At 41.8% G+C, this 16384-nt stretch overlaps 1 protein-coding gene across 1 annotated transcript in view; it reads right to left on the bottom strand.

Moving 5' to 3' along the window:
• LOC147623399 (pentatricopeptide repeat-containing protein At5g27110-like) overlaps positions 1-16384 on the bottom strand; it is a 35450-nt gene that overhangs the window by 13553 nt on the left and 5513 nt on the right. The window contains exon 2 of the mRNA XM_086821770.1: positions 2534-2974. Coding sequence (XP_086677896.1) covers positions 2534-2974 — 441 coding nt within the window. The remainder of the gene's footprint in view (positions 1-2533; positions 2975-16384) is intronic.

The raw sequence follows: 16384 nt of genomic DNA, 5'->3' as shown, positions 1-16384 counted from the left end.
ACGTAGGCGGTGAAAACCCTGGTCCAAACTCACCAATTTTCTTCCATGCTCTCTTCCAATGCTCACTGTCCACCATCATCATAGCACTCCCAGAAAAGTAAATCGCTTCAGCAAGGACGAGTTGTGCATCATCGAGTCAACCTTGACGTAGGCTTTCTTGCAATGAAGTTTGACGCATGGATATATTTCCTACGTCAAAGTTTTGCTTGCAAGAAGATGCATTGGGTAGATTACTTTCTGGCTGCATATTGCCGTTCGGGGTACAAGTAGGCGATGTAGCGGGAGTTTGATGATTAGAAGAACAGTGTTCTTGCTGCCTTGATACATTAACGGGAGGAGTGTCATGTTTTCTTGAATCTTTCTTTTGAATTTCTTCTCTTATGCGTTTGGCCACTATAGGTGCAGAGGGGTGGGTACATGACTTTTTCTTCGGTCCGCCTAAAAAGTGTTCTCTTAGTCGAGGCGCCCCACCTGATTTTACTGCATGGCATAGCTTACACTCCCAATCTATGAATCGATCACCAACGTTAATTGCATATTGCCACTCTATCCCAGGTGCCTTTTTTTTCCTGCTATTTGAAATTTGGACTCTATTGGAGGTACCACTGGATCCAACATTGTCCTCCATCTCAACAAATAACCTATTCAACCAAGCATATAACAATGAATACACAAATGAAAAAACAACAAATCACTCACGTATAACAAAACATACATCTGCAGACAAAGTACTTCGAAACTATCTTGACAAATACAAAAGATCATCACATAACACAAAACTATTTCAAACTATCTTGCAAGGTCTTACTACAAAACTACTTCGAAACTATCATGCACATTGCACCCCCAATGAAGGATGCCTTTTGTACCCAATTAAGGATACTTTACACAATCAAAGATCTATGCTTGCCCAATACTCTAGTATAGGACAATAGACCTTCTCTAACATTCACAAAAAAAAATCAAAGATCTATGCTTGCCCAATACTCTAGTATAGGACAATAGACCCTTGTCTACTCTAAACTATATCAAGTATCAAGAACCAATACAAGCCCCTAAGCAGGACTCTTGGCTCCATCAAACCATTCATAAAGCAGAATGAGGTAGATTACGTACGTGGCTCAAATGCAAAGCTGAATGACTCCAAATTTGTCCCTAAATCTCCGCAAGTATTAGCTACGAACCACACCCTGCCCCCAGTTCAAAGAACTAAGGACGAGTGGCCCAATAGCCTTAGGAGTGCCTACAAGGAAAGACGACAGCCCCTAAAATAAGGACGTTCTTCCCAAGAGGACACTTCTAGCAACTCGAGAGCTCTACAAGTACTTTGAGGAGAGATATCACGCCCCCAAAACAAGGACTATCTTCCCAAAAGTTGTACGACGGGTGTCGGGCAGTGTTTATATACAGAATAATACCCCGCCGGTGTTCTTTGTTTTTCTCGGCGGGCCCGCCGGGCTTTTATGCTTTCCCGGCGGGCCCGCCGGGAAAGCATAAAAGCCCGGCGGGCCCGCCGGGAATGGAAGAAGCCCGGAGGTGTTACTGGAATAGTGGGTTCCGGCAGGTCATTTCTCAGGTCATGTGAATATACAATGTGATCACAAGTTTTAATATGTTAACAATAGGTTTTGTTAACGTGATCACGAAATTGTGAAGACGTTAATGAAATCCCTGTTAGTCGTGGAAATTTACCCCCTCTCAGCAGCTTGCTGTTGTTGCATATACATAGTAAACATCTGAAACATTCGCATAACCGTGGGGTCAAAATGAACCCCCTGACCCTCAGGATTCTCAGCCATAGCTTCCCTGTGTATTTCACCACACTCTCACCCCAGCAGTTTCACGTCCGGTTCACCAAAGCTGTCGTGACGTGGGCGGTATCGCTAGGAAAGTGCGAGACTTCTGGCTGTGAGAGTAGCTCCAAATCCCAGCAAGGAAACAAAACATATAGCTCTTCAAGGGGGTTATGACATCTCAATTTTGGTTTACATGTACATGTGCCAATTCACTTCAAAACATTCCCAAATTCAGCTTGATGATTGCACATAAATTGTGTGTCAAGAGCATGACCAGTTCCAAGCATAGATCTCCTAACTCTTTTTCCAAATGTTTCAATCATATCACATGTAGGCATAACACAATCTACAAAAGATTTCCATATACATGTGACCATTCACATCACATATATCATATATTGCCAATCCATCATTTCAAGATGTCTCTTGATCTCATAAAAACCTGCTTTCAAATTTCGACAACTCGCAAAGCAAAAGATGACATGTGGCATATGTACAACATATTCATGTGATTTTAGAAAACTCCATGTCTAGAAATCCAAAATCCAACCAAGTAGCTTTTTACAAAATAAACTTTTTGTATTTTTGATGCTTTTTTATTCGAAGACTCTCCAAAACCATAAAAATCCCAAAGCCTTCTCATCCCCAAAAACCTTAAAGGGGGAATAATTTTATTCCAAGACTATACGATTTTTGAAAATCGTAAGTAACAAAACAACAATAATGCGCGTACTTACACGCAGAACAGCATGTGAGAGAATTTTGTCAAATGTACTTCTTGCCTTGCATAAATCTCCACATTTGCCATACATGCTGACAAGAGCAGTCCCCACGATATCAGCATCAGTTGAAAAAAACTCCAAAGCGTTCTCATTATATCCATTCTGAACAAGCGCAAAAACCATGGCATTCCATGAGATAACATCCCGAGAAAGCATTTCCAAAAACACCTTCCTTGCACTGTGCATGTTGCTGCACTTGCCGTATACGTTTATGGGCACATTTTCATCCATGGTATCAGCACCATAAATGTTATCAATGATAGTGTTATGAATCTCCTGCCCTTCTTCTAATGCTGCTAAGCTTGCACATGCATTAAGTGCACATACCAATGTAATGTTGTTAGGTTTGATGCCTTCAAATTGCATCTCATCATACAAACCCAGAGCCTCCTTGTTCTGCTCATTCCGAGTAAGAAAAGAAATCATGGCATTCCAAGGCACGATATCTCGAAAAGGCATTCTTTCAAAACCAATCCTTGCATCATACATGCTCTCACATTTCCCATACATGTTGAGAGGGGTGTTCCCTACTACAAGGTCTACCATAAGCATAAAAACTCCATGATTCACACCACACTTATGTACAGAGGCTTCGAGACCTGGCTTAGCCTCAGCTCGTCTTATTGAACCTCATTTACAATATGAACATACGTACTTAAGCATCATATAATGACTCAAGTCATGGCACTTAATCCCATGCATCTGGATTTGCATTTAATGGCCTCATATGCATGGTTTCACACCATAGACGTGCCATGACACGACAACGCGATGTGAGGTGGACCTTGATACGTCCAACCTCGGTCCTCACCTAGATAGTGTCATATTACCCCTTGGAGAATCTATTGCAGAGACTGTTGGTTTGGCCAAGGAAATTGTGGTTGAGACCGCAAAGCAAGCCCTAGTTCAAGAGGAGGAATTCAAAACCTTACAAGAAAAAATAGAGGCTGAAAAGGATACCCTTGCTACTTGAGTGATGGAGGAGACCAAAGCACCTAAAAAAAGGATGAGGCTAAGTCCTCGATTGACCTCTCCATCCCCACTAGCACTTTGGCAAAAGAAGACATTGAGCAAGAGGTAATAATCGACTTTTTACAACTTAGAAACATTTGTAATTATGTATAGAAAAATATTTTGATTTTTCCTTTGATTGCAGAGGGTGGTTGAAATTGACGCATTTGTTGGGAGAGGCAGCGGCAATAGAGACCAAGCCAAGGTCCATGGACATGTTGCATTAGTGCACTATCTTGGTCGGCTTCCTATGGATAGCATCACCATTATCCACAGGGCTACACTCCTCAATCTCCCTTCACTCTCTTCTTTTTGAAAGCCCTCTGTAAGGTGCTCTGTGTAGCCTCTATGGCACAGAGCACCAAACGTATAGTTCTAATTAAAAAGTCCCTTGCCTTCGATGTTTTTGGTTATGGATTTAGGGGTAAGCTTCTTGCTCGTATAGGTATAGCCAAAAGCATAGGCATAGAGGATCCTCAAGAAATAGCCCAATCACTCCTTGAGCACACTCTTCCCAATAACAAGAGAAGGAAGCTCAATATTGTAAGAAAGCTTTTGTAAAGATGATGTATCACTTCTTCTTATGAATACAATATAGTTTTTGCAAACTTATTTTCATCAAGTATATCATTGTTTTTTCTAGTTTGTACCATAAATTGTTTTGTAAATGCATCATAAATGACCCTGGGGTCCTGGGGGGGAGCAGTGCTAGAACAGTGCAAATTTTGAGCCTACACCGGCTGCTGTAGAGCCCAAATTCGCACTGTTTTGGCACAACTTTCCCAGCCCTTCAGGAGTAATTATGATGTATTGGAAGACAAAAAATGTATTTTTACACATGATTAAAGGTGTTTTTATCTTGTAAATTACTGTTTTTCATAATCAATGTACTGAACTTCATTATAAATGCATCAGAAATAATCCTAAGTGGTTGGGGAAGTAGTGCCAGAATAGTGCAAATTTTGAGCCTACACCGTCGCTCTGCAGAGCCTAAATTCGCACTGTTCTGGCATAGTTTCCCCAGTCCTCCAGGAGTAATTTTGATGCATTGGATGACAAACAATGTATTTTTACACATGATTAAAGATATTTTTATCTTGTAAATTACTTTTTTTCATAATCAATGTACTCAACTTCATTATAAATGTATCAGAAATAATCGTGATTGCATTGGATGACAAATAATGTATTTTTACACGTGATTAAAAGTGTATCAGAAATAATCGTGACTGCATTGGATGACAAATAATGTATTTTGACATGTGATTAAAAGTGTTTTTATCCTACAAACTACCATTTCTCACAATTAGTGTACTCAATTTCATTATAAATGCATCAGAAAAAATCCTGATTTGTTGGGGAGCAGTGCTAGAACAGTGCAAATTTTGAGCTGCATTACCACTGTAGAGCCTAAATTTGCACTATTCTGGCATAGCTTCCCCAGTCCTCCAGGAGCAATTCTGATGTATTGGATGACAAACAATGTATTTTTACACATGATTAAAGGTGTTTTTATCTTGTAAACTACTGTTTCTCACAATTAGTGTACTCAACTTCATTATAAATGCATCAATGTACTCAACTTCATTTATAAATGCATCAATGTACTCAACTTCATTTATAAATACATCAAAAATGATCCTGAGTGGCTAGGGGAGAAATGCCAGAATATTTTAGTGCGAACTTGTAGCCTACATCGCCGTTGTAGAGGCCAAATTCGCATTGTTCTGGCACAGCTTCCTCAGTCCTCCAGGAGCATTTTTGATGCCTTGGGTGATAAACTGGCACATGATAGACACTCCATGTTAAACAAACATGATGACACCAAGACATTGTAAGAGAAACTAAAAATTTAAATTATCAGAAGGTTACAATTGAAAGCCACATAGGCTTGTTACAAAGGGGGGTTTGAAATAAAAGAGTTGCTTCAAAAAGCAGGTTAATATCTAAGATCTCTAGATCGTGTCTCACTCACCTTCGAATACGCCGAGCTAGTTGCATGTGTCCTTGGTAGAAATGGTAATCCTCTTTGCATGTATTGCAAGGAGGTTGGTGTCTTCAAAAAGCCCAACAAGATAAGCCTCGGTGACTTCTTGTTGCAATGCTTCAAGGGTAATCCCCTGCACACGGAACTGTGTTCTATATCATTCAAGAATCTCCTTCACTGTGTGAGCAAAAGGGGCTCTTCTTATCAACAACTTAGTGTTCCTTTGATAAAACTTGATTTCTTGTAGAGCCCTATTTCCTTGGCGCATCCTTTTTCTTGGAGCTCTCTATGTTGTGTTGGTGTGTTGGAAAGCTTGACCTTTCTACGCTTGTGCGCACTTGCAGGAACCTCCCCTTGATCTCTCTCTCATAGTCTGAATCCTCCTCCTCCTTTTGTTGTGGTACCTGTGTATCAAGTTCATCTTGGGTAGATAGGGGACCCTGTCCTGGTAGTAGTAGGGTCTGAGGTAGTTGCATTGTGGGGTCTTCTTCACGCGCTTGCTCCCACTAGAAGGGCCTACATGTGTGTGCGTTCGTGTTGCTGTGGGAGGAGGGTTGGGACTCTGGTGATCCCATTGGGCATGTCCTAGAATCCAAGGGGTCACTCTCTTCCGTGGTGTCATCCAATATGTGGTCGTTGGGTGCCTTGCACTATGTTTTGTGAAGGCATGTGGTAACACGTGCGGTGTTCTTGGTGCGTGCCGTATCCATGTATGACTATGCCTATTATGCTAACGTGGTCATGTGCTGGTGTCGTTACGTGGCTGCCTACGTAGACCTTGAGCTCAAGCTCTCTAAAAAAGTGAAATGAAAATGAAGTGAGAGAAGGAACTATTAATAGTTTTTTTTAAGGGAAAAAAAAACCTAAATAAACTTAATTTCTTAGCCTTATTACATCTAGATTTGTGCCGGTGCATGCACAACCCAACGCCTCCCTTGTCTCCTCATTCGTGCACGCTAAGCACCAGAGCATTGGTCTACAGCCATTCAAGCTGAGCATGACTTTTTGCAGCCTTGCGTGCCTCTTGCACAAGCTTTGATTGTTGGGGCCGCTCCCTAACCAATACCCTTCCAAAGGTTATGCAATAAAACTAATTGAACATCTCTTGTAGATAGTTTGTACTACGTGTTCCTCGTGCAGAAACTCCACCTCCATGTCTTGTATTTTTGAAATAAACCCCTCTTGCTTTATAATTTGATTTCTCCATCCCTTGGGTACTCCACATGTCAAGCGATCCATACTTGTTCATGAAATATGCACCATGCGCATAAACTATGTGCTATACACATGACAATAGAATTTAATTAGAAAAAGTCTAGGTTAAAACACTTGTTTTTTTTTTTACAACTTACCATTAATGTGTTACTTTACTCTCTCCCCAAGCACCTAGCACACTTTCGGTGAATTCTACGCTATGTTGTTAAAATGATGCTCGTTCTTAGGCAGTTTTGCTACTTTGATTCATAATGCGAACCATGTTATTGAAACTTATCCAAAGCTGTTTGCGCATATTTACAAGAGTTGGCATTGAAATTTATCCAAAGCTGTTTGCGCATATTTACAAGAGTTGGTATTTGAAAATCTACATTTGTGGTGATTGCACAAAGGTCTCCCCCCAGAGTCCCCAAGTCTTCTTTGAATTCTCTATGTTTGCTGGCTTCTCCAAAAATCTCCTTGCCTTTACTCTAGTCATGGGAGACCTTTTGAGCAACCTCGTATGACATACCAAAGGCTTGCTTATTCAATTCAATTTTCACGTTTCAACCATGGCAACCTACTAGAGAATTCAAAAGATGCTCTAATTTACCAAGGGCTGCAACTTTCCTCTCTTGTGTAGGCATTGTGAATGCATAATCGATATGGCACTTAAGGACTCGATCGAAGATTCTCATGAATGCATGAAGTGTGCAAAAGTGAATATTCTTTAGTGGAAAATTAATGATGGGACTCCAATTTGAATTCCTGTTTGGTTCTCCTAGCATATCAGGAGACATGACACCTTCTACCCATCTTGCATTTGGTTGTTCCTCAACTTCATCATCAGTTGACTTGGTTGGATCTACCGCATCTTCCTATTGCTTCTTCCCTTTCTTGGGACCTTTCGAGGCATCCTTCCCAACAAAACATACCTTTTCCATTTGTCTTTTTCTTCCTAGGAATATCAATCTAAGCATTGCAGTATGGACAAGGCCATCTTGATGACCTTGAGCACAACCCATCATGCATTTAATTCTCTTTAAATCTCCACCAAGATGCCAATCCACCTTGAACTTTCCTATGTTTTCTACATCTAAAAGTTGACTATCAATTTGCTTTCTGATTACATCTGTTATCTAGGGAATCCTTTCAAACATCCATGTCAATACCTCATGTGTCTCCTTCGGTACCTCGAATGCACCATGACACCAGACCTCTTTCCCAGATTACACACCAAAACTTGGTTTGGTAGTCTTTTCCCATACACATATCATGGCCTCATTAATGAGCGTAATGCTCATACGTTCCAGCTTCTGACCTTTCACAATTTGGCACTAATCTAGCTTGAGCACAAATGAAAGTGTGTTCCCCAAACCTGCAAATAAATGGTAATTTACAATATTCAAAACAAAATAATGGTCTTTTTTTCTACTAAAAAACATGAATAGTAGCAATTGCAAGTTCTCACCTTCTAATGAAAGACCATTATAGCCTTTTGTAGCCAGACTATCATTATACGTAATAGATAGAACATATATGAGATATTATCAAAACAAACCTTAACATGGTGACAATCCCCAACAATAGCATGGAGAGTTCAATAAGGTAAATTTCTCATCTCCCTAAATGCATCATGATCCTTTTCACTCATCGATTCAATGGAGCTAAGTACACATTTATATCCTTCACTTCTTCTTAGTTTCCTAATGCATCACAAGTATCAAAATTATAACAATAGGTAACCTTAATTACGATTTCTTATACATTCACGATACAAATTCAACCGACCAAGTTATGAGCATGACAAGAGAATAAAAAGTAAGTGTTCTTTCTTGATGGATAAATATGGTGGAAGGCTACACTTAATAGCTAGAAATACATGTTGACCACCTTCTTGGCCCAAATAATTTCTAAATTAATATATATTCTTAGTATTAGTCTTGATATTTGATATTTGATATTTGTAGTGAATCATTTGGCAACCTTGGGTTTAATTCTAATTCTAACTAGTCTATCGCTCAATCTTGACTGAATAAGAGTCATGATTATGCATCCACTAGGGGTCATTCCTATCCCAAAGTGTGTAAGGCTTCAAGTTTCCACATGGGTCTCAATTTTGCGTGGTGCTTGTCCCTTTTGGTTCTACCTAATAGTTTACATTTTTTAATCTCATATGGTTAAAGAACCACCTCTTGGTGACTTCAGAGCTTAAAGTTGGTACTGAGCATGGAGATTTTCCTCCCAAGTTCTCCATGGTAATGCCACAAAGTCCACTAGCAAATGAGCTTGCTTAAGGCATTGGCTAGTGTGATCCTACCTATATTTTGGCAAGAGTCACGAGGCTTTTGAATTACCATCTTCCCCTTCTGTTGGTTTAACTAATTCCCAAAGATTTTTCTTCATGAGATGTCCCTTGACTTTGGTCTACCAAGTGTGAAAACCTTGGCCATTGAATTTGTCAAATGACAATGTCTTCGAAAGAAGAATCGATAACAATCAAAACCGTTTGGATTAATGCTCGTAGAAGATTCGCAAAGCTTAGTGGAATGTTCAACATAGTTTTGGGGTTGGGAGATTGAGGCTAGTTTGACCAAGAGGATAATAAGAGATCAAGGAGGATGCCTATTGGGGTCAGATTCTACGTTTGACATACAAGCCAAGTAGTTGGGTAGACTAGAGTTGATAGGGTGTATGCAAGGGAGATTCCACAGGTTCTAAGAAGTTCATGATCAAGTATTTGCATTTGGCTGACACTAGAGGACATTATAAAGATCAGGAGGACGTGTTTCTTTTTGAAATCTGTTGCACGCATCTACTTTAAAATACGATAAGAATTTTTTCATTTCTACATGAGTCATCTTTTCTATTAGCAGAAAATCAGAAGAGGGACATCCAAGAGTTTGGTAATCCCTTGGGGTTGTGGCTATAAGATTGGTTGATACTAGAGGATTGTAGAGGATCTAGGAGGACTCAGTCAACATACAGATCTGACACGGTGTTTCAAGGAGGGTAAGGGGGAGCCATATCAAAGACCGTGATACCTATGCTGAGGCAGTCAGGCTTGAATTAGAACAGTGCAAGAAGAGGGTGCAGAGAGGTAAGAGATGGCCCGTTAAAGAGATAGAGTCAGCTCTGACAGCCATATATAAACATGGTACTTGTGGGCATGTTGTTGAGCCGTTTTCGGTTGAAGTACATGTAGAAAGAAACTATCGTGCTGAGATTCCTAGGGCTATTGAGGTTGGAGACACAGGTCAGGAGGGATTGCATCACAAAATCTAGAGCATGACTAAGTAGATTGGGAACTTGAACCTTATTGTGCACGGAATTTGGAATAAAGTTAGAAGACCATAGGTTGACAAACCATTATGAAATAGAATGGAGAACTTCCAATGTTTCAACTGTGGGGAGAGGGGCATATTTCTCCACATTGTACCCAGCTAAGGAGGGAGGCAAGAGAAGAAAAACAAGATCATAGCAATTCATGAAGTTCACAACATTGCTTAAGTTAACATCATTACTTTAATTATGATGGAGTGATTTATTTACATACATAAAAATCACGTCTAGATAGATATCATCCATGCCCAATACCCTATATGTGGCCACATAAATAGGGTATCGGCATAGTGGTGGGAAACCCATGTGGAAGAGATGGCCACAATGATGCAACCCATGTGGAATATATGGCCACATGTAAGCATGTAGACACCTATCCCATCAATTGGAAGATATGGCCACATGTAAGCATGTAGACGTGTAAGGCCCCCGACCCGTAGGGCGGGGGAATCCTTTTGATAGGCAGTTAAGTCTCGTGTTATTTTTCGATTGACGACACCTCGATCTCGTAGAAATACGAGGTTACGAGCAAACGAACGGACCTAATTCTATCTCGCAGGGGAAGCGTAGTCATCCTAAAGGAAATTCTAACCTCCAGCACGGAATGTGCGTGGAGATGGAACAAGACCCACACTTGGTTCAAGGAAGCCAACGCCTTTTTCCCCCGTATTTCAAGAGGCACGGCCGCTGGCTCGGTCCCCTAAAACAAGTCTTGTTCGTGACTCTACTATTCCCTAAGTATCGTAAGTTACGACTAGTAGAAAGCTACCCGACTGATCGGGTCCACCCATCCTTAGAATGGTACCGTCAGGGCATCCATTCTCCCACTTTCCACGCACTCACCCATTCAATTATTTTCTAATTAAGTCCTACCACACTGTGAAACACTTAAAAACAAATTCCTTTGTTAATTAATTACACTTGATTCCTTAAAGGAAATCTTCCTTAGCATAACATTGAAACCAACGAACATACTTACAGTGAAAAAATATTTACAAAGACCCTGAAACCGGGCCGATATTCCAATCCAAACTCATGTCCAAACCATAACCATAACCACAACTACATCGATAATCTAGAATTCGATCTTCCAGCCTCAACCAGCTGGGTAAACCTCACGGACCGTCTCCCCTCGTCGTCAGCCAGCCGATGAGGGCCAAGCCGTCCTGTCACCCCCTCAGGTACTGACGCTTGTACCAAACCCTCTCGCTCTTCGGAGGGGACGTCTCCTCATGAGGTGGGGGTTAAGTCACCGCACTAGCCTGGACCCACAGAACTAGGCAGCATATATACATCACCCTGGTGGTGAAAACCAATCCCCAGTGGCATAGGAGGGGATTGCCCTGGGCCGACTCCCGGCCTCGCTATATCCTCCGCCCGTCTACACAGGCAAGCACGAAGTTAGCTAAGGGGGGGAGAAGCTGTACCTGCATGTTAGCAATAAACCAGCAGTATATCCAATAGAAAGAAAGACATAGCCTTTGTTCAATGAATTCACACATTAACAAAAACCATCGTTTTGGAAAGACAATGATTCAAAAGCAAGATTATTTTCCTATAACTTTACTTAAGAGTAACCATAAGGTACTTTAGGCCATCTATACTAGGGTTTAACCTTGGTTCCTTTCCTATTATTTCGAATCTTTGCATTAAACTACATAAGAGAGAATTTTTAGATAAACTGGTTATCATTTTCATGCCTATTCGCTTCAAGAGGGGCGAAGTCGATTACAGGGACGCGATTCGCCTCGTTCCCTCCTTGGGCAGCGCGCGGTTCTTCAATTCGGCGGCGTTTCGGCGCCATAGGAGCACTAGAGTTTTAAGAGGATAGAGAGAAAACGAGGTGAATATAAGAGGTTGGGAGCGTGGAGAGAAAAGAGAGAATTCTATTGGTTCAAACGGATTCGAAAACGGAGTCCGTTTGGGGTAGGAAAAGCTTGTTGGGCTTATGGGCAGGAACGACCTCTTAGCCTAAGTTTAAGTCGCCGCATATGGGGGGGGGGGAATTGAGAGGGGTGTCCTTAACTTGGAGAGCTCTTGAGAAGAGTGTACGTCTAGGGAGGCCTAGGGAAGAGTAAGGCAAGGGTTGGAGGAGAGGCACACTTAAAGTCTATTCACACGGGGGGGGGGGGAGAAGAGTGTAGGACATGTCCTAGAGCTTGAGAGAGAGCTTGCGCGTAGGGGCTTGCTGGGGGCTTGTCTGGAGAAGGGGGCTGGGAGGGTCCTTTTATAGGTGCTGGAGGGTGGACGTCCGGGTACGGGAAGGTGACACCTGGGTGGTGTAGGTGTCCGGGAGAGGGTGTGGGCGTGAGACACCTGGGGGTGGAGGTGTCTCGAGGAGAGAGAAAGTGTGACACATGGGGGTGGAGGTGTCCCCAAGAGAGAGAGAGCGCGACACCTGTGGATAGAGGGTTCTGGGAGGAGGGGGTACGTGTAGGGGTGTGCTGGAGGGTGCGTCTAGGTCGTGTACACGCTTGGGTGCCCCGGGCGGATTGTCGGTGTTTTTCACGGGCGGCGCCCGTGGTGGGGCCCACGCCGGCCGCCCGCCGCCCCGGGGGGGTCAAAAAATTTTATTTGATGAAAATGTCCGGCCTTGCCCCGTGACCATGGGGGCGTGTTCCGTTCGTTGATTAGACGCCTGGATAGTTACTATTTTTGGTCGGAAGTCACAGATTTAAAGGCTTAAAAGTTTAATTAAACCCATTCCAGGTACCCGTTTTTAATTCAGAAAAAACTATTTTAAGCGTAAAATTACGCGTAGATTTCAAATTTGGATTCAAAATTACAAATTTCTAAGCAAAAATGGCTCATTTTCCAAAAATAGAAGTTTTTTGATCGGAAAAATGACAAGCTAAGATATATTTTTCAACTCTGAAGCAAGTACAGTGTTATTTACAATGGGTATGTTACATCCTTCCCTACTAAAAGAACTCGAGATGTCCTCATCTCGGCACGAACTCTGGGTAATTCTTTTGGAGGGTTGACTCTTCCTCCCAAGTGGCATCCTCCTCAGGGTAATCTTTCCATTCCACTAAATGTTCCCTAAGGATTCTATTGCGAAGCACTCTTTCTCTAGAGTCGATGATTCTATTAGGTCTCATTTCAAGGACTCCCTGAGTTGGCATTACAATTTGTTCATCATCAAGAACATGATCAGGATGAGGCACATATGGCTTTAGTAAGCTAACATGGAATACATCATGGATCTTGAGGTGGGTTGGGAGGCGAAGTTTGTAGGCATGTTTTCCCAAACATTTGATGACTTCATAAGGCCCACAATACCTTGGACTCAGTTTCCTAAATTTTCCAAGAGATAAAGAACTTCTCTTTGGCCGCACTCGAAGAAAAACTTTGTCTCCTTGTTGAAAAATTCTTTCAGATCTTTTGGTATCAGCATAATGCTTCTGTCGATCCTGGGCGGCTTTAATATCCTTACGAATAGCTTTGGTTTGTTCTTCCATTTCTTCAAGCATTATCTTGGAGGCTTCGACCTTTAGAGTGGGGTCAGAAAAATTTAAGGGGGATAAACATTCCTGACCATAAAGAGCTTTGAATGGTGACATCCCTATGCTTTGGTGATAGGATGTATTGTAAGAGAATTCCACTAGAGAGAGATACTGAATCCACTTCTTTGGTTCACGCCCACAATAGGCTCTCAGGATGTCTTCTATAACCTGATTAACTCTCTCAGTTTGACCATCTGTTTCTGGGTGGTAAGCTGTACTGAAACAAAGTTGTGTTCCAATAGCCTGGAATAATGATGTCCAGAACTTTGAAGTGAAGTCAGAGTCCCGGTCACTGACTATTCTTTTTGGCAATCCATGAAGCCTAAAGATTTCCTTGATGAAAAGGCGGGCAATATCAGAAGATTTAAATGTCTTCTTTACTGGGATAATATGGGTGACTTTGGTAAGCATATCCACAACTACTAAAATAGAATCATATCCTCCTTGTGTTGTGGGAAGACTTGTGACAAAATCCATACTGATACATTCCCACTTCATCTGAGGAATGTCAAGAGGTTGGAGTTTCCCGGGCATTTTAATTCTTTCAGCTTTAATCCTTTGACATGAAAGGCATTGTCTGATGTATTGAAGGATATCTCTCTTCATTCCAGGCCAAAAGTAACTTCTCCTTAAGGCATTCAGGGTTTTTGCATAACCTGGGTGTCCTGCTACGGGGCTATCATGAGCTTCATACAAGATCATCTTCTTTAGTGCAAGATCTTTGGGAATACATAACCTATGCATGAAGTAGAGGCATTCATCATCGAGGGTGTATCCCTTGATCAATATATTTTCCTTTTCTGTGGGTGCCTCCTTGTGAACCAGGCTTACTAGCTTTTGGTAATCAGGGTCATGAAGTGAAACCTGCTTTACCTTCTCTAGGATGGGGTTATTTGGCATAGAGATTGCACTTAGGAAGGATTTGCGACTGAGGGCATCTGCTACAACATTATCCTTTCCAGGACGAAATTTGATATCAAAATCAAACTCTTGCAGAATCTCAATCCACCTTCTTTGCCTCATGTTGAGATTGGGCTGGGTGAAGATCCACTTTAAACTCTGGTGGTCAGTTACAAGTAGAAACTTACGGCCTAGGAGATAGTGTCTCCATAACTTGAAACAATGAACAACTGCAAGGAGTTCCAAATCATGGGTGGCATAATTGACTTCATAGGATTTAAGCTTACGAGAAGTGTAAGCCACAGGCCTTCCTTCTTGAATTAAGACACCACCAAGTGCAAGGCCACTAGCATCAGTGACAACCTCAAACTCTTTGGTGAAGTCAGGGAGCTTCAGAACTGGTGCTGAGGTGAGGATAGCTTTAAGTTGGCTAAAACTGATTTGGTGGATTGGTAACCATACTATCTTGCATTCCTTCTTGAGGAGATCAGTTAAGGGTGCGGCTATCTTGGCATAATCCTTGATGAAGATCCTATACCATCCTGTGATGCCTAGAAACCCACGGATTTCTCTGACTGTCCTAGGGGGTGGCCATTCCAATATATCCTTGACTTTGGCAGGGTCTACTGAGATGCCCTTTGAGGAGACAATGAACCCTAGATATTCAATTTGGGAAGTGAAGAAGGTACATTTGCTTTTCTTGGCATAGAGCTTATGTTCGCGCAGTATTTGCAATACTTTGCGTACATGCTCCTCATGTTCCTCTTTTGACTGAGAATAGACCAAGATGTCATCGAAGAAGACAAGGACAAATTCATCCAAGTAGGGTCGGAAGATATCCTGCATCAGGCGGTTGAAGGTGGCAGGAGCATTGGTTAATCCGAATGGCATGACTGTAAATTCATAGTGGCCATAGCGGGTATTGAAAGCGGTTTTGGAGATATCTGATTCCTTGATCCTAATTTGATAGTAGCCAGACCTTAAATCCATTTTGGAGAAAACTTTGGATCCATAAAGTCTGTCAAGAAGTTCGTCGATGCGAGGAATGGGGTATTTGTTTTTGACAGTGACCTTGTTTAGGCCTCGGTAGTCAATACAAAGCCGAAGCGAGCCATCCTTCTTTCTCTGGAAAAGAACAGGCGCTCCCCATGGGGAAATACTAGGGCGAATGAATCCTTGATCAATGAGCTGCCTAAGTTGTTCCTTGAGCTCTATGGCTTCGGGAAGAGACATTTTGTAAGGTCTCCTTGAAACTGATTCAGCACCAGGGATTAACTCAATCCCATGATCTACTTCTCGAGATGGGGGTAGTTTTGTAAGTTCCTCTGGAAAGATATCTGAAAACTCCTGGAGCCAAGAGGGTTCTAAATCTGGGTTGCTTTCTTCTACCTTGTTGAGTTTGACAAGGAAGATCTGTTGGCCCTTGCGCACTCCCTTAAGAAGTCGATTAGCTTTGACCAAATGAAATTTGGGTTTACCTGTTTTTCCCTGGGCTGATACTACCTGTCCTTGACTATTCTTAAAAGTGATGCTTCCTTCAGCACAGTGAATGTCAGCATTGTTTGCAATTAACCAATCCATACCAAGGATTCCATCATAAATCCCTAATGGTAAGCTTCTAAAATACCCATGGGTTGATTCACCATCCAATTCAAATTCAAGATCTCCCACACAATGTCGGGATACTTCTTCTTTTCCACTAGCTAACTCAACAATCATTGCTTGGGCTGGTTTTTGATCTAACTGTAACTTACGCAAGCATTTTGGAGAAAGAAATGAATGCGTACTACCACAATCAACCAAAAGCTGGAAAGATCTACCTTGATAAGTAGCCGGAGCTTGGATAACAGAAAACTGCTGATTAGG

Source organism: Cibotium barometz, chromosome 27 (assembly GCF_041138505.1).
Source record: "Cibotium barometz isolate CiBa-2024 chromosome 27, ASM4113850v1, whole genome shotgun sequence".
In the NCBI taxonomy this organism is placed as follows: domain Eukaryota; kingdom Viridiplantae; phylum Streptophyta; class Polypodiopsida; order Cyatheales; family Cibotiaceae; genus Cibotium; species Cibotium barometz.
Note: the sequence above shows the minus strand (reverse complement) of the source record. Positions and strands in the feature narration are given on the sequence as shown.